This window comes from Nothobranchius furzeri, chromosome 3, assembly GCF_043380555.1.
Source record: "Nothobranchius furzeri strain GRZ-AD chromosome 3, NfurGRZ-RIMD1, whole genome shotgun sequence".
NCBI classification, from domain to species: domain Eukaryota; kingdom Metazoa; phylum Chordata; class Actinopteri; order Cyprinodontiformes; family Nothobranchiidae; genus Nothobranchius; species Nothobranchius furzeri.
Genome location: NC_091743.1, coordinates 50,077,242 through 50,101,961, shown reverse-complemented (window position 1 = coordinate 50,101,961; position 24,720 = coordinate 50,077,242). Strand labels below are relative to the sequence as shown.

Genomic DNA, 24,720 nt, shown 5'->3' with positions numbered 1-24,720 from the left:
TTTACAAAATACATTTTATTTCCTGCAATCATTCCTATAATTGAAAGTTTTAATTTGCAATGGATTCTATAGCATTTTATCAGTAGACCCCCAACCATCAGACTGTAAATAATTTTTCATTATTTTCAGACAAGCTGAACCCAGTTTTGGAGAAGATGCTATTCATTAAATATAAATAAAAATAAATTTTAGTTTTTTGCATTATTTTATGTACTGGAGGTACTTAAAGTAGAAATGTACTGTGTGGACTGAAAATATCACCATTTCATGTAACAATAAGAGTGTGTGATCATTTTAACCTCATCTTAATCCACCTAATTTTAAAAGGGGTCCAACAGCACTTCACCTTAGCTTTAACATTGTGTTCTGCCATTCCAGCAAAACATGGACTTGACTTATGTGGACATCTCATTTTGATGCACAAGGTATGAAACTACATTCAGGGAGTAAAACTCACTACAGGGAAGGACCAGGTTGTCCCATAATGCAATCTGTGAACGGAGCCCATATAATGTGGACAAAATGAATCTCTAAAGAGCTAAAAGATGGATTATGGCCACCAGTGTGCATCTACCTGCTCTGCTGGGAAGTCTACAAGGGCTTCTTCTGGTTCTTACTCATTACCTTTCAGCATCACAATTCTTACACACTATGCAATCTTAATGATGGTGCAATTTTAATTTCAGAGTGTGCACAGTCTGGAGAAATAAACAAGATACTAATATTTTTATTATTATGACTCAAGTGGGATTGATAAAATGTAACTAGTAGTGTACTTAAGACTGTATTCATCTCTCTTAAGCTGTTTTGTTGATATTTTTGTGTATGCACTTAGTATGTTGTATTTTAATTTAATAGTGAAATCAACACTTGCTTCAAGAAGATGAGATTGGCTTTTGACTTTTTTAACTGCATGGGGGTTATTTAAACACCACAGTTTAAAAAAATGAAGATACACATCATCTTCCCCCTCCTTATTTTTTTCTACTTTGGTTTGTTGTACTTTGTTTTATATTTTATGTATCAGTAATGCAGAATAAATAGACACATTTAACCACTCAGTGTGTGTGAATGTTTCTGTTTTAATAGTTTTGATGCTAGATTTATAAGGTCCATCAGACTTTGCTTTGATTTTAATCAAACAGGTTTAGGAGCTTACAAAGTAAATAAGGGAGAAATGTGATTCCAAGGATACGACACAGTGGTTTAGGCCTTAAAAAGTAAAACACAAGCTTCGTTTTCACTTTTTTATTTAGGTGTTTATTATTTCTATCTATCTATATCTATCTATCTATCTATCTATCTATCTATCATCTATCTATCTATCTATCTATCTATCTATCTATCTATCTATCTATCTATCTATCTATATTATTTAACATAAGCTGAATGGACAACTATTAAAAAATAAGCTAAACCAACTGCCTCGTTCTCTGACAAACCTGCACTTGCTGCTCCAACTTTTCCACCAATCACAACCCTAAAGAAACATTACGTAATGCCATGTTCCCGAGTAACTCCGCCCATTTCTTTTGGGAGTGGAAAGGCGGTAAGCTATTTTTTTAGGCTGACGTCCTTGTGTTTTTAGCTGTTAGCCGATATTGCTAAGTTACTTTACTGGCTACTTTTTTGATCGAAAGTCTGTACACGAGTAGCCCGAACTCCACGCTGTGAACACGAGCAGTTAGATGTCATTTGGAAAGGTAAATGTTCTCTGACCGAGCGGTACTTTCGTGCTGTGTTTGTCTGTTCCGCTCTAGCCGTAATGGCGGCTGTAGCTCCTCGTCAACTCCTCTCCGCTTTACGAAAAGGGAAGGTGTAGTTAGCTTAATGGCTCCTCGTATCGCTGACGTCTTTTGACGCGATAAGTTGCGTGCCAGTGACAGAGAGTTACATATATTTGTTCACTGGGACAACAGGTCGTCCACTCTCATTACCACACCAGCGAAACTTGTCCAGATTCTAGTTTTGAAACTTGTTTTAAACGCTTTAAAGTGTAACATCCGCTTAACTGGTTAGCTGCAGACAACTAGCTGCTTGCACATTAGATGCCTCGAACGTTCTAGAAGTAACATCTCTCTTTTCTTGGAAAGTTTGTAAGATTGTTTAGGGCGAGGTTATGCAACATTAAAACAGCGGAGTATTAATTCGATGAGGGATAAAAAGTGCACGCTTAACTGCAGAAGGGACTTCGGGTTTCGTAACTCGATGATTGAACTAAAGAGGAAGTCATATTTTTGTAGACGACATTTCGCCTATTTAGGCGTTTAGTTAATAGCGAGTGCAGGAACAAATGTTATATTGCGTTGGTGTGTCATCACGAAGGCAATTATTTGCTGTTTTTCTGCAGAACAAACCTTTTAAGAGTCGAAACTGAGTGGTTCCAACACTTCTCATAATGCAGGCGACAGACCGCTGCTGCGTTTAGAGCTGTTGTCAAACGGTAATACGGATTTATTTCTTCTCAGTTACTATGGAAGAAGTAAAACGGGGCAGCAATGGCACTGAATCACAGGCTGCAACCATTCCCACAACCATCACATCTTCTCAGTTCTCACAGATAGCACAGCAGGTAACTAATACTGCCCTCATCACAATTGATTTGTAGATTAATTCATATACACAATCAGATATATTTACAACAGAAAACACAATTGTAAGGCAGCTTTGAGTCCTAAGGTACGGCAAATACAAAATTGCTTTATTTTTAGGTTAGCATGTTTAGTTTAAGCAATTCTACTCATTACTTCATTTCTGATACAGCCCTCTATTAACTTTTAGAACATGCATTGCTTGAAATATGTCAGATATTAAAGCTTATCCAGACCAAGATATATAATACAAATTATTATGATACTCATGATTTCTAGGCTTTTTCTAAATCGGCGTGCTCTTTAATCTTCTAGAATTACACTCACTTTTTTTTCCATTAAAACAGAAATCTGGAGCTTTTAGTCAAAAGGTACCATCTAGATGCAAACTATCACACCTTAAGGCAATACTTCTTGAGGCTTTTCTTTTTGCTAAGCCCACCCCCTGTCCTTTAGAGCCCTGTGCATTTTGAGTGCATTAGCCAATCGCATCAGATGTACAGATGTCAGAGCATGCGTGAGCGTTTGAGCAATTACCTAGACAGATCATTTCTCATGGACAAGTGCTATCTATCTATCTATTTATCTATCATCTATATCTATCTATCTATACTACTAATTATCAGCAATACTACTAATTATCAGCAAAACATGGAAATAATTTTTAACATGTGTTTTTAGCTCTGTTAGCCAAGTAAAGATGTGTGTTCATGAATGAGAGGTATTGCTTTTGGCTGTGATTACAGAAGTAGGGAGAGGAGCTTAAGGTGCAATACTTTTTCAGCCTCTAGATGGTGCCTTCATATAAAAAAAATGGACTTTTGTTTTGAGCCAATTGACTGTTAAAATACTGGACAACCCCTCTGTGATGTCACTCATAGCTTTCTGAAAAGCTAGTTTGAAGCCAAATGGGTGGTTCCCACCACAGCAATCTTGGTTTTGTAACTTATGTTATCACTACCGCCAAATACAAAAATGGGCAAAGAGGTGGAGCTAAGAGTGGGGCTGTGAGGGTGGGCGCAAATTATAGACACCCATAAAATTCAGAACCAATGTAGCTATGAGCTAACACAGAGCTAGGAGCAAACGGAGGTGGCTATGAGCTAACCCAAAGCTAACATGGAGGTATCTATGAGCAAACCAGAAGCTAACACGGAGCTAGGAGAAAACACAGATCGCTATGAGCTAACACAGAGCTAGGAACAAATGGAGATAGGTAGGAGCTAATCCAAAGCTAACACGGAGGTAGCTATGAGTTAACTGAGCTAACACGGAGCTAGGAGCTAACCATTGACACTTGAGCACAAGCTCCACTCCTCCACTGCGGTCGGAGGTCCTCTGCCTGCAGTGAGGTGGTGGAGCCAGGCTGCATGAGCCCATGCTCTGCTCCTCCACAGCAGTCGGAAATCAGTGGGGCTGCCGCCACTACAGGACTCTGGCCGTGAGTGTCAGTTCCCAGCTCTACCAACATCATGTTTTAGCTCATTTTGACCAAGCAGCGTTAAGTTAAATGCACAGAATTTTACCCCATTCAACAAGTACAGAAATGAGTTTTATTGGTGGTAAATATTTCATTATCTCAAAATAACAGCTTTTGGCTTTTTCTTGCTTATTTGTGTTGATAGGTACGAGTGACTTGTTTTACCTTTAGTAGACAGCAGTAAAGAAGTGTTAGTTTAGGGAATCGGGGAGAAATGTTCATTGAGATGACAGCACACAACTTATACTTCCCAAATGATAACCAAGTGGTAAATGAGACAGTTTGAGTAACTTTGGTGGCTTAAGTTCGACAACTTAAAATTTATTTTTAAGATTTTATAAAGGTAAAACCTAATAATGTTTTGGTGAACTGAGCTATATTTATACACAGGTACTTTACGAAGTATGTTTAATTAGATGTTTTTCTGTAATTTTTCTAGATGTCATTGGGTGGTTCTTCTGTGGCAGTGGTGCAGCTTCCAGGGGGTCAGTTTCAGGTTCAAGGAGTGATCCAGTCTGCACAGTCATCAGTCATTCAGTCTCCCCAGGTGCAGCTTGCACAGGTGACTATCTGCACTTATATGTATAAATCAACTTCCCTCTGGGATTAATAAAGTATTTTTGAATTGAATTGAATTGAAATGTGGACCCTTTGAATTTGAAGAAAAAAAATTAATTTAATTATACTAGAAAACACACAAAAACTTATAAACATTGATGTGGCAAGGCAGAGAAACGAGGACCCGGGCGGGATTCGATCCCCAGACTCCTGGGTGAGAGTCATGTGCGCTTACCAGTCAGCCAAAGGGACATCCCCTTGGCCAAGTAGCCAGGGTGTGTGATCAATCGGGTCACAGTGAATGGACGCTCACACTGACATGTTTATATATTTAGCAGACGCTTTTGTCCAAAGCGACTTGCAAGTGATAATCGGCATGTTGCCCTTGAGGCTAACAACAACAATAACAGCAACAACTTGACATCAATCATGGAGAGGAGGGAACAAGGAGTGGACAGTAGAGAGGGGTGACGGGTGCAGGGAGGGTGCTAGTTTAGAAGATGCTCTCTGAAGAGCAGGGTCTTCAGGAGTTTCTTGAAAATTGAAAAGGAAGCCCCTGTTCTGGTAGTGCTTTGTAGGTCATTCCACATTTGTGGAACGATGCATGAGAAGAGTCTGGATTGTCCTGAGCGTATTGTAGGCACTGCTAGCCGACGAGCCTGTGATGACCGGAGCGGCCGGGCCGAGACGTAAGCCTTCGCAAGAGGATTCAGGTAGATGAGAGCCGTACCATCTCGGACTTTGTATGCTAGTGTTAGCAATTTGAATTTGATGCATGATACTAGCGGTAGCCAGTGGAGCTCAATGAACAGAGGGGTGACATGTGCTCTTTTTGGCTGATTGAAGACCAGATGCGCCACTGCGTTCTGGACCATTTGAAGAGGTCTCACAGTACAGGCTGGAAGACCAGTTAGAAGGGCATTGCAGTAATCGAGGCAGGAGATGACAGTAGATTGCACCAGGAGCTGGGTGGCATGTTGTGTTAGGTATGGTCTGATCTCTTGTATGTTACACAGCGCAAAGCAGCATGAACGAGCAACAGAGACAACATGATCTTTAAAGGTCAGGTGTTCATCAATCACAACACCCAGATTTCGAACTGCCTTTGAAGGAGCCAGAGATAGGAAGTCATTTTGGATTGAGATATTGTGCTGTATGGATGGTTTGCTGGGATGGCAAGTGGTTCAGTTTTAGAGATGTTGAGTTGGAGATGGTGGGATTTCATCCATTTTGATATGTCAGAGAGACAGTTTGATATTCGTGCAGAGACAGTGTGGTCGTCCGGTGGAAATGACAGATAAAGCTGGGTGTCATCTGCATAGCAGTGGTAGGAGAAGCCATGTGATCGAATGATCTCACCCAGTGAGGTGGTGTATATTGCAAAGAGAAGAGGTCCTAGTACAGAGCCCTGGGGGACTCCTGTGGCAAGATGGTGCACGGTAGAGGATTGTCCAAGCCAAGATACACTGAATGATCGTCCTGTGGGGTAAAATTCAAACCAGGCTTGTGCTTTCTCTGTGATGCCCATGCTAGAGAGTGGACAAAAGGAAGCCATGGTTGACAGTGTCCAATGCAGCCGATAAGTCGAGCAGGATAAGCACTGAGGATTCGGCAGTCGCTCTAGCTTCTTTTAAGGATTCCGTCACTGCTAACGGAGCAGTTTCAGTGGAGTGGCACTTTTTTTACCCAGATTGGTAAGGGTCAAGCAGACAGTTTTGTGAGAGGTATTCTGTGATCTGCTTGAAAGCCACCCTTTCAATGATTTTGGGCAGAAAAGGGAGGAGAGATAGGTCGGTAGTTCTCCACATGATTTTTTTAGCAGTGGTTTAACCTGAGCATGCTTGAGAGAAGTGGGAAATGTACCGGATGTCAGTGAAGCGTTGATCACATGTGTGACTGCTGCGGCTACTGTAGGATCAATAACTTGGAGCAGCTTAGTCGGAATGGGGACATAACATTAGGATCTTTCTAGTTTTATAGACCTTCACATTTTGGAATGTTTTTCTGATTCTACATCAGTAGGCATGTTTTCATGCACAAAAAGAACAGTTTGTAATAGGGATGCACCGATGGATCGGCATTTGATCGTAATCGGCCGATAGCGCCCCTATCGGTTTTGATCGGAATTTTCAAAATAGATCAAAGCAAACCGATCAGGTAGGGTTGTCACGGTAACCAGTGTAGCGCTAAACCCCGGTAAAAAAAAAGTTGACAATAATAACCGTCTTGTTTTTAAAAAACTATATTATCTTGGTGGGTTTACCGTGGCTGCGGTGTAGGCGCGGTGACCCTTACCAGCCACCGTATCACCTGCTGAAGTTGCCGGCGGCACATGCACGCTTTGTTTACAACAAAACTTTCTTGAAGCTAAAGCTGAAATAATGGTCAAAGGAGGAGACGGCAGCGCTCAGGAGGACATTTATTATCCCTCAAAGAAGACAAAGTCGGAAGTACGGGCATATTTTAGATATTTGAAGAATGCCGAGGAAGTTTATAGAAGACGGGCGGCTATCCTGTTTGCAGCACGTGCAGAAAAAGTGTGTGAAAGGCAGAAACGCTTCAAATCTCATGACACATCTGCGTGACCATCACCCACAACTCTACAGTCAACGCAAGGCAAGCTAACGTTAGCGTTTTAGCTAAAATGCGTGATCCGAGGATTTGGGTTGAGGGAGAACGCAACGAGTCGCTATATAAAGCAGCCGCAGCGCCGCTACCTGCATATAAACCGTGTCGCGGACACCGCCATGTTGAAATGACGCTATGCATTACGGGGCTTCCAGGGGCAGATAAGAGTTGGTCTCTCTCAGAGAATAATTATGAATTTAACAATGATTACTGCCTGATGACATTTTCCCACATCTGCAAAGCTCACTGGTAAGGACACAAACCGAGGACAATATTTTCCTGATATACGGATTGCTCAAGTAAGGGTAAAAAAAAAGTATCTGATTAGAAGGCTACTTGAGTACTGAGTATCATCTGATCTAATATTTTTAAATGATGACATCAAACAGACATAAAATACGAAGTTATGGGCAAATATTGGTATTTTAAAGACTAAAGGGGAAAAATGTAAACAAATAAACAACATAATTACAAAATAACACATTTTAGGCTAAATTTAGACACAAACTGAGGACAATATTTCCTGATATACAGTGTTTATTTAATTGTGTGAAAATGTAGCACGTTTAAAAAAAATACCGCGATAATACCGAAAACCGTGGTAATTTTGGTCACAATAACCGTGAGGTTAAATTTTCACACCGTGACAACCTAATACAGACCATTTTAGATTAGGTTACATTTCCTTTATTCCCAGATTATGTAGTTTGTAGCACTCATTATAATGTTGTAGAAAATTTCTGGCCAATCCACGTGATCGGTATCGGTGATCGGTATCGGTGATCAGCATTCTTTGATATCGGTATCGGTGATCGGCAGCAAAAAACCTGATCGGTGCATCCCTAGTTTGTAAAGTATAACGAATAGTCCAGAAAGCAAACGTGAATTACAACAATTCAGGTCTAAACATTATGAAAATGTTTACCATTTAAACAAAAATTACCTTAAAGTTTGATAAAGTAAAGAAATCAGTCAGTTTACAAGCATTATTTATGAATTTAAAAAATATTTTATCTAAGTTTCCTTATGACTATGGAATATGCTAAATACTCACATTCTCCTCTTGGTCCACTCTTAGGCCCAGGGTAGTGATAGTGACGACTCACAGGACTCTTCTGATAGTGGAGCAGCAGCACAAAAGACTAGAGAAATCCTGGCAAGACGGCCTTCATATAGGTAACCATAAAAAAGAACAATCTGGAAATCGTCTTCGATGTGATTTTTGATAATTCGAGCACATGACTTACTTCACACTACAGAAAAATTCTGAATGATCTTTCATCTGAGGAAGCGGCACACATCGAAGGAAAAGATGGCTCTGTATCCACCGTTGTGACAGGTGTTACAGCTCCAACCTCCCAAATCTACCAGACCAGCAGTGGCCAGTACAGTAAGTTTCCAAGTTCACATGACAGATAACATAAGATACTTCAAACATACTGGTTTTGGCCCCTTTTTACTGGTTTATTCTGTTTTGTTTTCATCTTTGATAACACTAGTTACCATTGCTGCAAATGGCACAATACAGCTGGCAACACCGACATCTGAAGGCCTTCAGGGACTACAGGCTGTCACCATGGCCAACTCGGGTGGCGCGCAACAAGGACCCACGATCCTCCAGTATGCTCAGACCCCTGATGGCCAGCAGATACTAGTGCCCAGCAATCAGGTTGTTGTACAAGGTGAGCAATAACCAGGATTGATCTGTTTTATGTAAATCTTCTATTAAAAGAACAAACCATGTCCAGCTACATTCAGACACATGCTGCTTTAAAAAGTGTTCTTATCTAGTCCATTTGGAAGAAGTAAAATATTTCTGAAAATAGGTTTTTATACAGAAGTAGGTATCATATATACCAGGTGTTTTTGTTATTGTTCAAATGTCCAAAACAAATCAGTGTTTTGTCTGGATCCATGTTTTTATTTTGTCACTGTTGTTTCACTCAGGTACAGGAGGAGAAGTACAAACGTTCCAGATTCGCACAGCCTCCACATCCGCCTCTCTCCCTCAGACTGTAGTTATGACCTCTCCTGTTGGACTGTCTCAGACTAAGAATGACGACCCAACAATGAAGAGAGAAATCAGGCTTGCAAAGAACAGGTAAATAAACAGTTTAGTTCTCTGAGTAACAGATTAAAGGGGACCATGATGGAGGCTTAAGGTTGGTTTATGCTTGACGCGTGGCTCCGCGCGGAAAAGTTGCGTCATTTTGCGTCATTTTAACAACCACGCCCCTCCGCACGGCCCAGAATTTCCGCAACGCGCACCTCGGAAAATTTCTAACCACGCGGACGGACGGACGGACGCGGAAAAACATGGCGGACCGGCAAGAACCAGTACGGCAGAGGTTCGTAAATACAGACATTTGTATGATTCAGCTCTCAGAGATCACCGTGATCAACATGTTGTTAATAATTCTTGGAGAGAAATAGCTCGCACTGTCGGAAAAGACGAGAACGCTGTTAAAAATGCTGAAATGCCGTGTTGTAAACAGTAATTTCTACTTCTACTATGGTGTAGTGTTGGATGCATGCCGTAGAGCTCCATGCTGCCCCGTTCAGTTTGGGAGAATATTAGCTCACCGCAGAGACGAGCCGCACAAACCATAAACACTGCGAGTTGTGAAGCGCGCTCCAGCCGCGAGCCGCACCACCACGCGGAAAGTGAATGCGTCAAGCATAAGCCAAGCTTTAGAGGTTTAGTTTGAACTGAAGGCACAAAACAGCTTCTACTCTTGTCAGAAACGGCTAAAAATGCGTCATCTTCTGCAGATGCCGCTCACGTTAGAGCTGTAGACGGTTCATACTACAGTCTTATGGAGGTCGTGTTTGAATTAATATCAACATCCCTCAAAAATATTGGATTTTAACAAAAAGGCATTGAAACCGACACCTTAAGAGGTTTGGAGTCGAGTTAAAATGGTGTTAACTAGTTGCCTAACCTGGCCTTTCCACTAGATAAGAGGAATTGCGTAATGTTTGCAAAGTGTAGTGTTCAGTAATTAGCCTAGTTGTAGTGGATGGGTCCATTTCTCCAGCCCACAAAGAGTCACGTTTAACAAAAGCAGTGTTGTGTCGATCTGCTAAATTTATAATTAGTCCATTTTTAATGCTCCACACTTCCGGAAAGTGTCAAGCTGCGCACATCAAACCGGGCCAGACAGGAAGTCAAACATGAAAACCGTGTAAAACATCCCAAAACTTTCAAAAGAAAAGTCAGCTGATAACTAGTAAAAAAAAAAGAAGTATGTATAACCTGTGAAGCTGCAGAAGCAGAGGCAAACAAAACAGAAAATAACCCACAGACCTCTTGGATACATTCTGCTGTCCCCTTACTTGTTATTGAGTGAACTGCCAAAATCATGCATGGCCTCTCAACTGTCTGGTGATCTTACCCAGCAGCATGGGATCGTTGCTGTTTCACATCTGAAACGCTCCTGGTGGGAAGGGGCTCACTGGGATTTAGTGTAATGGCATACCATCAGTGATTTTTAAGATAAAAGTACTTTTATTATTTATTTATTTATTGTACACTTGCTGTATGCTTGAGAAACTTTGTGATAAAATGTTTTCATTTCTCAGTCTGACAAACTGCTTGTTTCCTCCTTGTAGAGAAGCAGCCCGAGAATGCCGACGGAAGAAAAAGGAATACGTTAAATGTCTGGAAAACCGTGTGGCTGTCCTGGAAAACCAAAACAAGACTCTGATTGAAGAACTGAAAACATTAAAGGATCTTTACTGCGTTAAAACTGGATAACCTTTCTGAATTCACACCGAGGATTGAGACGTGTCCATGTGGGACACCTCAGCCCTTTGGACAAGTTTGGGTTGTTGGGAACACTTCATTTCAGGTTAAGAGTCCCTGTATGTTTTATTTTTTTTTTTTTTTTTACTCTGATATCAGTGACTTGTGTCAGTGAGAATTACTGGACAAATTGGCCGCTTTTTCCAACTGTTGTTTTTTTAAGAAAAGAAATAGCTAATGCTATAACATTTATAGTTGTGTACATTTTTAATACTGAGAGATTTGAATTTGTCAGCTTTAATGTCCTCTGTTTCCAGATGTATCTTTTTTTTTCTTTTATGAAAACAATGTTGCTGTTGGAGGTTAATCTGCTAGCATCAGCATCATTTTAATTGTATAATGATCACACAGACCAGCAATTTCTCCCTTTTTCTGGTGTTGCAATCGTCATTCCTTAGACTTGTGCAATGGAATATAAAGGGTATCAGAAAGGAGAAGAAACCAAGTCGGTTTGTTAGGTTGCTGTTTGGCCGTTATATAGACAATCAGGGAATAAAAAGCAGAGTCCAGGTAATATTTATTATGTACGTCTTGGGAAAGTGGGAAAGAACAAACATTGTAAAAGAAGTTTCAAAGTCTGTGACTAAATAAATATATTTTCACTCATTGTGGTTAATGCAAAAGTTGCTTAAGATAAAAACAACTTTTCTGATAAATGCTTGATATTGAATTATACAGGGTATGTGTAAACTACTGATAAACCTCATGATGCAATTTTTTAATTAGAAGCCAGTAAACAGCATTCAGCGCTAATCATTGAGTTTTACATTGAAATTAAATTAGAGCTTAATAAACCAACTTTTCCCTAGCAGTCATTTGATAGAATATCCCACGATGTGCGGCCTTATCACTAAAGAAACGCCTAGAGCTTCTATGTGTTTTAAGTGAAGTTCAGCAAACCCAGCTGCCTCCAGGTCTTTCCACGTTGTTCTGGTAACCATGCATCCATCCCCAAGATAGTACCAAATGGGCTCAAACACATACTGGAAGAAGTACGTCCACATGGAGGAATCCGAGACCACATGCTCCAAAAAATAGAAGGCTCCTCCCTGAAAGAGGCAACAAAAAAACTGCAATGTTGTGTAATTCTGCTGTCACAACAAAGTTCTGTTTCTTGGTTACAACTGCGTAGATTTAAGCAAAACAACCATGCTATGACACCAGTCGAGTGTCTAGAGAGTGTACAAGCTCTTCTCTGAAGCAGAGCTTTGCTATTGCATATACATCCATCCTTTTTATGCAGATGCCTTGTAAATGAATACCACAGGTCAAACAAGCAGGTAATCCTAAAAACAGCAGGGTGCTTTAGGGACCTCAAACACAATCTGTTAATCTTGATTTTGTGTGTTCAAATAGCTGAAATCCATCAGCACATGAGTCATTTTAGTCACTGAGATACTTAAACACCATGGTTTAGACACAGTATAAATATTACGTACGTCAATGTCAGGGGTGTCCAAACTTTTCAGGATGAGGGCCAAAATCACTACTAATCCTTGCAAGACAAAGATTAGATTTTTATTGTAAAATGCAAAAATGACTTTATGGTGATCATTTCTCATGTGTACTCCATAAAATAAGTTTAAAATAGGCATGTTGATATAATCCAAACATAAAAATGTCAGTGTTTCTCTACCCTTTTTCCTTGCAGACCCTTTTTCGTGTGTCCAAGAAAAGCCAGGACCCCCCGACCCTGAATTCTGCCTACAAGCACACTTAAAAGTAATGAAAAGCTAACTCTATACAGACATGCAGAGTTATATATCTTTTAGAGTTTTGATTAAGATAGTGGGTGTGTTATTGGTATGTTATAAATGCAGTTTTTACAAATATAATCATGGTAACCTCAAAATCTCAGCAACCCCAATGAAGTTGTGCCAGTAATGTTTTAAGATCTATTTATATTTATTTTTACTTAATTTTGCACTAATAACAACATCTCATAGAAGAAAATAGCCATACTTTGCGAATTTTTCTTTTCTTAAATTTGAAACAAAATGGTGTTTTTTTTTTTATTTCAATCTCTAATACTCAATAGTAAATATTTAGACTTTGGTCCCTCTGCTGGCAAAAAAAAAAAAAAAAAAATAATAATAATAATAATAATAATAATAATAATAATAATAATAATAATAAAACACTCAGAAAACGAAGAGTTGCCCCCCTCCAGTGTCTGAAAGCTGCTACTACACTTTTATTTACTTATTTTTACCTTTTTGCCATTTTTAGAGAAATGCCGACTTATCTTAATAAAGTTTTAAACAAAGATAATCTGTTTTGTAGCTAGCTGCTACGAGCTCCAGTTGTGGCGGACTGGTTTAATCTTGGTGCCCACAGGTAATTCAAATAGATTTGTTGAGCTTTATAAGTGAAGACGTTCTGGCTGTCTGTCACAATAGTTAGTCATACTGTTGACACAAATTAAAAACCCGCAGTAATTTTAAATGGTGTGGTTTATTTTGAAGGAATCTACAGGAAGTACTGGTCACCCTACTGGGACGTAATTTTGGGGGGGGACGGGTGGGACATGTCCCCCCCACTTTTTCAAAAGGCAGTTTTGGTCCCCTGCACTTTTTTCCGTCCAAAAACAATGTTACGCTCCATTAAATGGATTTGGTTGAGCACTAGGACCGAAACGGAAACCGGTTTACTATTAGACCCGCCCAAAAGCTAATCTATTGGCTCTGCTGATACTTGCTAACGTATTATTGGCTGTTGCTGCTGTCACTCAAGTTGGAAACAGTCAACGTGCTCACGTTGTTTTGCTAGTTTGGAGCCGCTAGGGAACACCGGTACTGAGTCACATCGTCAACTAGACGCTGTGTAATATCAGAGCTCAGCTCAGCTTCCATTACATAACATTTGAATAAGTGTTCATTTGTGAGTCTTTGGTAGTTAGGCACAGCCAGGAGGAAGCATGTCAAGAAAACGAAAAGTGGATAGAAGAGACTTCTTTCTAAGTCAAAACGTAAGTTGGAACATGTGACACCCCTGCATTAAGTTCAGACTCACCTCCTCCTTCACAAACATACTCAAAACTAACTTTTACAAACTCATCTCCTCCACATAACTGACTCCTCAGACACAATTTGTTCGTATTATTATAATTATTATTTTTTTTATTATTACTATTATCATAATTATTATTACTAGTAGTAGTAGTAGTAGAAGTGTAACTTCAAAACTTTTATCATTTAACTTTATTGTAAACTTATCTATTGCAATGTATATTTTCACATTAAAAAGCTCTGAAAAATGAACAGTATCATCATCGTCAACAGATTTTTTTAAGCTCAATGTCAAAGATGTACACTTTTCATTAGATTTATCTTATTTTTTCCATTTATTTTTTGTGTGTTGAAATGCAACAACTGTTTAAACACTTTTAAGGGAAAAAACATATTTAATATGTTTTTATACACTCAAATGTTAGGGTGATGATCATGTGTAAAACATTAGTTCAGCATGTCCTCTAACACAGCAAATGAACAAACGGCCAGATCTCAGGAGGGACCGTTTATGTATAAATAATTTTTATACTTTTGACTAGGCCTGGGAAAGTAACACATTTTGATGGACGATATTTTGTCCAACAAATTGTTGATGATAAACGATATCATTGTCAACATTATCTAGACCAAAATAACCACTAATATAATGTTAATATATCATAATAATGCAAGTACACCCTTTAAAATGCAACAAATAAACCTTCATTTAACATTGAAATGTCCAGAACCAGAACTTCTAAATGAATAAAAATAACAAACAAAAATTAAATAAAAAAGGAATCTAACTCCCTGTTAGAAAATGTTGCACCAAAAACAATAAAAAAAGACCCAAAACAATAAATACAATGGCCTATCCATTGTCAACAGCCAAAACTGCACTTCAATAAGGATGGAAAAATTATTGAGATGGGCACGTGACGTGTCAAGGGGTCTTTACATAACACCCCCCACCCCAAATCCGCACAAGCCTGCTGTGTCCCCCCCACTTCTGAAATCAAAATTTCGTCCCTGTCACCCTATTTATAGCATCAACAAATCTTGCTGATATTAGCAATTCACTAAAAATTCCTACCGCACGCGAAGGCAGCATGTTAACTCACCGTTCTGAGGATGCGTCGGACCTCCTGCAGGACCTTGGGCACGTTTTTGACAGAACACAGGACTAGTGTGCAGACAACAACATCCACACACTCGTCCTCCACCTCCTGCATGTCTTCTCCGGAGAGTACTAAGAATTTGTCATAAGTCAGGTGTTTGTTAGCGTCCATGCTCAGTCGCAGGTACCGCTCAAAGTGCGCATTGGGGTCGGTGCAGGTCACCGTGCACCCGTAAGGGTAAAACTGGAAGTTCGCTCCGCTGCCACAACCAACTTCCAACAAACGAAGCCCACCCTCAGAGTTGGAAAACTTCGCCACGTTTCGAAACAGTTCCCTCTTCACTTCGTGCATTTTGTCATTGTAAGAAAATGTAATGTTGTAAGCCAGCATGGGAAATATACGTTTGTACAAACCAAACAGGCCCACTAACTCCAGTACGTAAAGAGGGATGCTCAATGGTAAACAAACTAGTCTACAAAATCTTACAAAACAGGACTTCATCTTCCTCTGAAACGGATTCAATTTAATGAGATCAAGAGATTAGTCAGAACATTCCTGAGCAATGTCAGAATTAGGCCACCAGATGGTGTTAACAGACGAGTATGTGCTGTGGTCTTATGTGGTCAAAAGCCACGGTTTATTATTATTAGGAACAAAGCACTCAGGGGTTTTTGACCCTAATGACCATCCGTTGGTAGGTCTTAAACACAAAAATGCCAACTGCTTGCAATGATTTAGGTATGTACTGCCCCCTATCGCCAGGAAAAATATAACAAATTTAAAGAGACAATGTGTAGTTTTTACCATTCGTTTCTGGAAATATCCATCAACATTTTGTTCAAAACAAATGAAATGATGCCCAGTTGTTGAAAAATATTGGCAGTTTCATAACATACAACAATAAAAATCAGGTCTACAATACATGGGTGCGGGTCTAAGTCTCTGGGTGATGCCATATTAGATGTCATGTTTCCTTCTATGGGAGCCCATGAGAACAAAATGCATTTACTGATTTGTAACAAACAGTAACAAAATGTTCACCATTCTTAAATGTAGTTGTTTTACACATGCACCCCCAATTGTTGGCAGTGGTGAAACCCCCATTTGTTGGCAGTGGTGAAAGGGAGTCTGCTGTGCACGTATTTATTTATTTTTTTGCTGAAGTTTGCACTCCCCGGGGCTTTTTGACCCTAATGGGCATCCGTAAAAATACTGCTTGCCTGCTACGATTTAGGTATCTACTGCCCCCTATTGCCAGGAAAAACACACACTGTCACTTCAATGAGCAATAAGGCAAAAAACGCAACCACAATTTCTGAAAGACCTTTAATCACAGTAAAAATAAGATGTACAGTTAAATGTGTACATTAAAAAACTACTTCATCTTTAAATCACGATATGCAATTTCTCATGTTAGCTTTTATAGATATAGCACTCGTGCATGATAGGGAATACAAACGTATAAAATTTGTTTTGTGTGACAATTCTGAAGAATTATTTTCACAAAAAACACAGACACTTTATTTCAATACAAAAACGTCCACGAGGGTAAAAGCTGACACACTTGTGATCATATCACATGCACAGAGAGGAATACAAATCTTGGTACATCTATAGCTTTTGCAGAGCTAATCAGACTGAATCTATTTCACAGCGTAGCCGATGATGTGAGGTTTGATGATGAAGATGAGTGGTGCTTCAATGTGTCTCAGATTGAGCTCAGAAAACCCAGCCGCCTCCAAGTGTTTCCATGTTTCCCGGGTGGCTTCACATCCATCACCAAAGTAGAACCAAAAGGGCTGGAGGATGTGCTGGAAGAAGTACGACCAAGTCGAGGGGTTTGCAACCACATGCTCCAGGAAGAAGAGGGCTCCACCCTGTGAGACAAGATGCAAAGTACATCTACTTCATTTTCTGTATACATTACTTTTTTTATTACAGGCCCAAAACATTTGCGTATGTTTGCTTTTATTTTTGTTTATTTACTGCAAAGTCAGTCCGAGATTGCAGTACTGAGAACTTTTCCTTTCTCTAAATAATCTGTTTTACAGATAAAGTTTTGACATCAATTGTTTTCTGGCTTGAGTATCTGTGCTCCTTTACCGATCATCTGCACAAAGCAAGCAGCATCTCACCGCACAATACTCAGTTCCACCAGTAGGTGGCAAGAACGCGAACATTAAAATGACATAAAAAGCAATCAAATTAGTATCAGTTGGCTCTTTTTAGCATTAACTTGCTAGCGTTAGCAACAACAGGCTGTAGCATGGTTGTTTATAAGAGTTGTACAGTAGTCCCTCTCCATAACGCGGTTCACCCTTCGCAGCTTTGCAGATTGTTTTCCATCAATAAAAAAAGGCAACAACGATAATTGACATTAACAAAAATCCTATCAGAAAATGAAAAAAAAAAAACAATCAGCAATTGGTAGAGGCGGGACTAGGCAACAATAAAACCAATCAAGAGTCCGAATCCGGCCACTGTTTAAACAAATTAGCGGTAATCATATGTGCCTGTAATATTTGAACAGTTAATGTCTAAAACAAGAAAATGTCCGCGGTTGGGAGGAAAAGCATTAGGTGTGACTAGGGCTGGGCGATATGACCTAAAATCAATATCACAATATATTGAGGATTTCACTTTGATAACGATAAACGATAACTGAGAGGGTGCTCGCTGCAGAACTACAAAGGCGGAGCAGCACCAGAGTTAGCCCCGCCCGTTCACACAAACTCAGCCTAGCCCACTGACTTCTTCTGTTTTTGTTTTTTAACTTTATCGCAAACTAACCTGACCCACATGAATTACGGCTGTTACTAGTTTACAAATGTTAATGCTATGTTCTATGCTCCAATTAAGCAAGATAAATATAACTTGCTACATGACAAAGCCTGAATATATCCCGAAATGAAAAGGTTTCTTTTAGCAAATATCTGCCCACAGCCACTCCAACAAAAGTGGGCTACAACAGCACTTAACACATATTGCTGTATGGGTTCTGGTAGTCCAGTGGCATGACTGTCTGATTTGAGTTTTGCTTTCCCCTCGGCTGATGCTGGTCAGACTCTCGGTGGGGTCGGCAGCAATCTATTTAGCCAGCTGAAACATTTAATTTGTTTATATTTTAGTTGTAATGTTTATTTTCTGCAAAATATTTATGTCTGTACAAGTTCTTTGAATTTGGTCGTTCCTAAACAGCATTTTAGTTGAAACTCTGCTCACAAATGGACTCACACTGGCTAAATAAACAAATAAATAAAAAATAAAAAACACATTAGTCATTATATTTTAAATGGTATACCAATAACTGGCTGTAAACATAGAACTGGCAAGTGTAGCTAGAAAGGAAGAAAAAAGTTACTGCCGCTACTGGAAGGTGAACCTGCACAAAACTGCACGCCTATCTGACTCCATAACCACTTCACCACTACATCTGATAACGAGCATGTAGTGTCACATGTAATTGTGCCATCCAGTGTGTCTTTGTAGATGGGATGTATGGTTTTTCCGGCGGTGTCTCAGTAGAAGTCATTTCAGAAATAATTTGTCAGAAAATTCACAGAATATCCAGATTTGAGAACCAAGACCAGACCCGCTTCGGGGGAGGAGACCAAAGTGAAGCTGAGATGGGAGGAAAATGCATGAATGAGGCCAAAAATGGCTTTGGCGTGTTTCTTATGAGGAAATGACAATATAACATGGTAAAAAGTTCCAAAAGTTAGATTTTTAATTATATGGAACCTTTACAAAAATGGTTCAGTTAACCTCTCAACTCAGTCCTCAATCTTGCATTTTAGATGATATTAGCTATAACACTCTCTTTGGTTCCAGAATGCTATCAAGTCTGACAACTGGAAGGAATTGGACTGACTCTGATGGAATGGGCGGGGCTGACTCTGGTGCAGCTCCACCTTTGTGGTTCTGCAGGGAGCACTATAGGTATGCGCAGAAACAAAAGTTGTCCACTAGATGGGGCTGTCACGTGCATTACGTTGAGTCACATTTTTACATGACTCAACACCTTGAGTCATACAGCTTCTTAAAGGGCCATGAGCGTTGACAACTTTCACACATATTTTCATTTTTTATCAAATTTATTGACACGGGAAAAATGAACTCTATCAAAGTCAGAAAATTCGATAATGATAAACTTTCTATTTATTGTCCAGCCCTAGATGTGACCATCTGATGTGACCATCTGAAGTCTTTGTTTGGTGAGTACACATCCAGGGTGTCTCAGGTTTTAAAGGTTACAGTGGTAACAGCGCAGGGGCAGGAGAGGGGTGGAATGTTAGACCGAACCGAAAGCACAGAGTGGATCAGAAGTTATCAGTCCATAGACTCCCATTCATTTTTTTTGGCATGACTGAAAGTAATGGACGTGACATATGCTGGTGGAGGAAATTCTCTGTTTAATGAGAAAACTGGTGGACATGATGTGTGAATAATTCAGATTGCACATAGACACACACAATTTAGCAAAAATATACCATAAATCCTCTAATATTAGCCTGTATTTAATTAACTGCCGGGTATCATATTTTGGCCGGTGTCGGGGTCGGCGGAGGTGAATAATGGCCGGTTTTTTATTGTGGCCGGGTGGAATGTGGTAACAAGCAAGTACCACGGAGGGGGGCGGTTGTGTCATCCGTCTCACTTTTGATTTGCCAGTGATAGACCGCGAGGGTAACCTTAACCGTGCGGAGACGAAGAGGAGGCGAACATTTGATATCAAGTTCAAAGAGAACGTGCTGATTATGCTGCAGAACACTCTGGGGAGCAATAGTAGGGGTTGTATGACCTAGTCGACTTCACTATAGTGACTTTTTATCCCTGTCATCGACTAGTCGCTGTCACGTGATAATGACCGGCAAGACGCAGTCCTCGGAAAAGACAGCAAGCAGCCTGCTGTCAGCAGGTGACAAGCTCCTGCGCGTCGGGAGGCAACGCGCTGTGCCACAGCGTCGGTACTGACACCCGCTGTAAAACGGACACTTAACCAAATTGTGACATTTACCCTCTTGCAATTTAACCTTCCCCTCACCCCCATCCTAACCTTAACCAGCTTGTGCATGCAAAGCTCTGATTGTTGACGCGCTCCAGACATCTGCGTCCTGAGCACGGCCACAGTAACATTATCAAATCAGGTGTTGCCACCTCAAAAACTAATTTAACATGCGATCGTTCATGTCGGCTCATTTCCTTTTATGTTTTCTGTCTTTTATTTGTGCCTGATGCTTTTCGCTGCTGTGGAGCGGGGCACATCACCTTGTCCTCCGGTGATGCACCTCACCGGTGCGGCCGGTGCGCAGCGCGCACTCCGCTGTTTTTGTAGTCGGTCGATCTTTTAGAACTGCAGTTCGAAGGTAACTCATAAGGTGAATATATATGAACCCAGGTAGCAGTTTTTCTTTAGGATTGAGAGGAGATGCAGGAAGATAATAAACAGGCAGGACAGAAAAATAGTCAAATAAAAACAAGTTAGTTTTTGTACCTGGTGGTTGCAACAAACAGACACCATTGAAGGTAATCAGAAGTGAGGAACAGAAAATGAAATAATTATTTTAATGTTTAGAGCAGCAGGAACTCTGAGAGGCTGCAGGTGTGTCAGTGAGTTTGCGACCACTGCACAGGGGGAGGGGGGAGAGGGCTGAAGCAGAAACTACCGTTGTTAAAAGAAATGTGTTTAACTTTGAAAATGTGGGCGCAATTTTAATTGTCAAAAACTCCAGCGAACCATTAGTTCATTTTGCTCAAATAGAAATAGAGACCTGCCTCTAATTCTGGTCCTCCTTTCAATAAAGGCCTGGAGCTTGATGAGCTTGAGTCAAATACAGGCCCGGGCCTGTATTAGAGGATTTACGGTATGAACTAAAAGTGTGCAGATTTTTTTTACCTTCAAGTCAGGTAGGACAGCCCCCTAGTGCCCCCTATGGACGAGCTGCCATTGGCACATGCACAGTAACTCTACACCCTGTTGCCTCCTTACATATGTAAGTTCAGGCTTCTACAATCACCAGCTCACAGTGACGAAGCATTCACCTCGCCTGCCAACATGTCAGGGTGCGTGTCCTTGGCCTGGATCTGTGTTGGAGTTTGGAAGCTAATCTCTGTGCAACTGGTTACATAACCTGTTATTTGAAACTCTCGACTTCAACTGCACAGCGAGTGAAAGTGAAACACTTCTTAAGTGATTTCTCCTCACAGAGTTTTGCACAATCTGCAGGATATTCAGACCAAATAGCAAGACTCGCTTGTTCAAGCTGGCTTTTGTATGACCTTCTTCACCACTCTCTCTTTATTCTGCTCTCCCCACCTATTCCGCCTTCATCAGGATCCACTGATTTCCCTCTTTCCTGTTCACTCTCTCTCTTTCTTAAAATTTCTTCTTTTAAATCCCAATTGCCTATTTTTGCTCATTTTAAATATATTTTAAAACATTTTCTAAATGCTTTTTTATATTTTAACATTGTTTTTGTGAAGCGCCTCGTGATTTTTATCTTGAGAGGTGCTATAGAAATGATATTTTCTTCTTCTTCAAGAAAAACACTTCCTGCTTTTAGTGAAGTATATCAAACAACTGCAAAACTAAACTTCCAAAGTACTCTTTTAAGTACTAAATAATTCAATATGTAGCCTTATCACCTCTGATGCTTGCATGTGTGTGTGTGTGTGTGCGCGCGCGCTTTTAGGAATAAAGGTGAGTGAGAGACAGGTAAAAGGCCTTACAGGCTTCAGAATGCGCTTTGCCTCTCTCAGGGTTTGGGGGATGTCTCTGACCGTGCACAGCACCAACGTGCACACAACAACATCCACCGATTCATCCCCCACGGACGCCATATCCTCCCCCACAGCCACCACGAATTGCTCGTAGTTGAGGTGGTTGTTCTTCTTCATGCTGTCCTTCAGAAATCTCCGGAAGTACGGGTTCGGGTCGGTGCAGACCACCTTGGCGCCTGGAGGGTAAAACTCAAAATTAGCCCCGGTTCCGCAGCCAATCTCCAGGATTGTGAGCTGTTCGCCGGGTTTCTTGAACGCTGACAGGCTGCGAAACAACTCCGCTTTGTTGTCGTGCATCTTCTTGTTGTAAGACATCGAGATGCGTTTCAAACAGAACGGGAAGATGCGTTTGTAGACTCCATACAGACCGAGCGCTCTGATGACATGGAGAGGTAAACATAGCGCGTTCACCACCAAGGTCCAGAATTTAATTGGGAAACTCATCTTTGCAGAAGAGACCATCGGACTGACTGCGCGCGTGCAGGAACATGTGTGGCGACAAGCGCGCCGCGGTCTGACGCAACTTCCGGTCGGCACTGTCAAAATAAAATCCGTTCTTTGGAATACAATAACTTTCTAATTCTATTTTAATAGTTTGCAGTTCATTCAACAAATATTTTCTTTTTAGGTTTATTTCAGACAAAATGTTGTCTAGAGTGAAAGTTTTTCCTTGTTCATCAATGTTCCACCCCCCTCCCCGCACCCCCCACCCGGCTGCCCTAATGAAGTATACTTTACTGATTTCACCATATGAGCTGGAGGTGTGTTAAAACATGTAAATAAACCCAAACTCTTGAAACCAATATAAATGTTAATTGTTTAAATCATCATCATCATCATCATCATCATCAGCAGCAGCAGCAGCAGCAGCAGCAGCATCATCATCATATTTACATCAACGTATTTAGTTTTGGGAAAAAGTTCTATAAACGTAGACATACGCATTTTATCATTCCAAACATCTAAAACATAAATATATTAACATAATAAATTTACCACAAATAAAATACAAACAAATGAATAATTGGTTTAGCTTCAATAACAATAGAAATCTTATATAGGGCCTACAGTATAAATTATAATGTGTGTGTGGCCTTTTTGTGGGTTCTGCAAATAAAATTTGAGTTCTCACTGCAGCTTATTTTGGTTGTTTTGTGGAGGCATTTATGGATGAGACAGACCTGTTTTACTTCCCCAACTCAACTTCAGCCCACTGTGGATGGAAATGCACACACACACACACACACACACACACACACACACACACACACACACACACACACACACACACACACACACACACACACACACACACACACACACACACACACACACACACACACATCTGCGTGTGAAAGTAACCTCCCAATGAGCCACCACAGTACTGGATTTTCTGGGATGTGCAGTTTTGTAGAGATCCGCTGGAGGGAGACATTGTTGGATCACGTTGAGAACTGTGACGTTCTCCAAATTTCAAGACTGTGGGTCAACTTAGCTTGAAATGTTTTCATTTCTGTATATATTTGTTTTCATAAAAACATAAAAGTAATTGAAATACAGCCCATCACAGAGTTCATGCGTTCACAAATATCAAAGATCTTCATTATTAGATGATTTTAAGAAAACAACTAATTAAAGAAACATTTAAAATCAAAAATGTGAATTACACAGATATTGTGTCAAGTAAGATTACACTCAGACCATGTCAGGATGTAGGCCATGACTCAGCAGCCTTGAGTCTCTCTCTCTCTCTCTCTCTTTCTCTCTCTCTCTCTCTCTCTCTCTCTCTCTCTCTCTCTCTCTCTCTCTGTGCGTGTGTGCGTGTGTGTGTGTGTGTGTGTGTGTGTGTGTGTGTGTGCGTGTGTGTGTGTGTGTGTGTGGATCTAATGAAAGTATAAATGCCTTGGTGGTACATTTGTGACTGTATATACAGTGGGATGTGAAAGTTTGGACAGCCTTGTTAATAGCCTTGTTAATCTTCCTGACTTTCCTGTGTAAATTGTTGATTGTTACAATAAAAATTTTCAGTTAAAAATAATCTTATAATAGAGACACACACAGTGATACCGGAGAAATGAAACAAAGTTTACAGGATTTACAGAAAGTGTGAAATAATTGTTTAAACACGAAGTTGGGCACTGTTGTCATTTTATTGATTCCAAACCCTTAAGAACTAATTTAAAAACTACTCTCAAATGACATGAAAACAAAAATTGTTCACCGTTATGGTTTAGAGGAAGGATACAGAAAGCTGCCTCAGAGATTTCAGCTGTCTGTTTCCATCGTTAGGAACATACTGAGGAAAAGGAAGACCACAGACACAGTTCTCCAAGTGGCAGATCAAGAAAAATCTCAGATAAGCAGAAGAGAAGAATGGTGAGAACAGTCAGAGTCAACCCACCGCCCAGCACCAAAGACCCATACATCATCTTGCTGCAGATGGAGTCACATCGTTCAACTATTCGGCACACTTTACACAAGGAGGTGCTGTATGCGAGAGTGATGCAAAGGAAGCCTTTTCTCTGCCCACAGCACAAACAGAGCTGTTTGAGGTTTGCTAAAGCACATTTGGACAAGCCAGCTTCATTCTGGAATAAGGTGCTGTGGACTGATGGAAATAAAATTCAACATTGTAAGTAAAATGGTGATTGTGCCACAATTTAATTATTTGTCAATAATGCTTCCTATTTCAGTAAGTGAAAAGTATTATTCGCAGTATAATCAGATGGTAAAGGATTATCTATGGAATGGAAAGAAACCAAGGATAAAT

General features: G+C 40.3%; 3 protein-coding genes across 4 annotated transcripts; 1 reads left to right on the top strand and 2 right to left on the bottom strand.

The window, feature by feature from the left end:
- Positions 1 to 1,540: 1,540 nt before the first annotated feature.
- atf1 (activating transcription factor 1) lies at positions 1,541 to 11,668 on the top strand. Of its 2 annotated transcripts, XM_015957066.3 has the most exons (8): positions 1,541 to 1,703; positions 2,469 to 2,572; positions 4,511 to 4,633; positions 8,336 to 8,433; positions 8,517 to 8,647; positions 8,757 to 8,939; positions 9,205 to 9,358; positions 10,870 to 11,668. In XM_015957066.3, exons 2-8 carry the CDS (start codon positions 2,474 to 2,476, stop codon positions 11,012 to 11,014), a joined length of 933 nt encoding a protein of 310 aa, XP_015812552.3. In that variant the 5' UTR covers positions 1,541 to 1,703; positions 2,469 to 2,473; the 3' UTR covers positions 11,015 to 11,668. The 2 variants fall into 2 exon arrangements, with proteins under 2 accessions (XP_015812552.3, XP_015812553.3); XM_015957067.3 differs by lacking the exon at positions 2,469 to 2,572.
- LOC107384045 (thiol S-methyltransferase TMT1A) lies at positions 11,650 to 15,715 on the bottom strand. Its single transcript, XM_015957069.3, has 2 exons — positions 15,174 to 15,715; positions 11,650 to 12,111 (listed from the first exon to the last, which is right to left on the bottom strand). The coding sequence occupies exons 1-2, from the start codon at positions 15,669 to 15,671 to the stop codon at positions 11,875 to 11,877; spliced, it is 735 nt and encodes a 244-aa protein (XP_015812555.1). The 5' UTR covers positions 15,672 to 15,715; the 3' UTR covers positions 11,650 to 11,874.
- Positions 15,716 to 16,482: 767 nt separating this feature from the next.
- LOC107384046 (thiol S-methyltransferase TMT1A) lies at positions 16,483 to 22,475 on the bottom strand. Its single transcript, XM_015957070.3, has 2 exons — positions 21,900 to 22,475; positions 16,483 to 17,047 (listed from the first exon to the last, which is right to left on the bottom strand). The coding sequence occupies exons 1-2, from the start codon at positions 22,410 to 22,412 to the stop codon at positions 16,814 to 16,816; spliced, it is 747 nt and encodes a 248-aa protein (XP_015812556.3). The 5' UTR covers positions 22,413 to 22,475; the 3' UTR covers positions 16,483 to 16,813.
- Between the last annotated feature and the right edge of the window lie 2,245 nt (positions 22,476 to 24,720).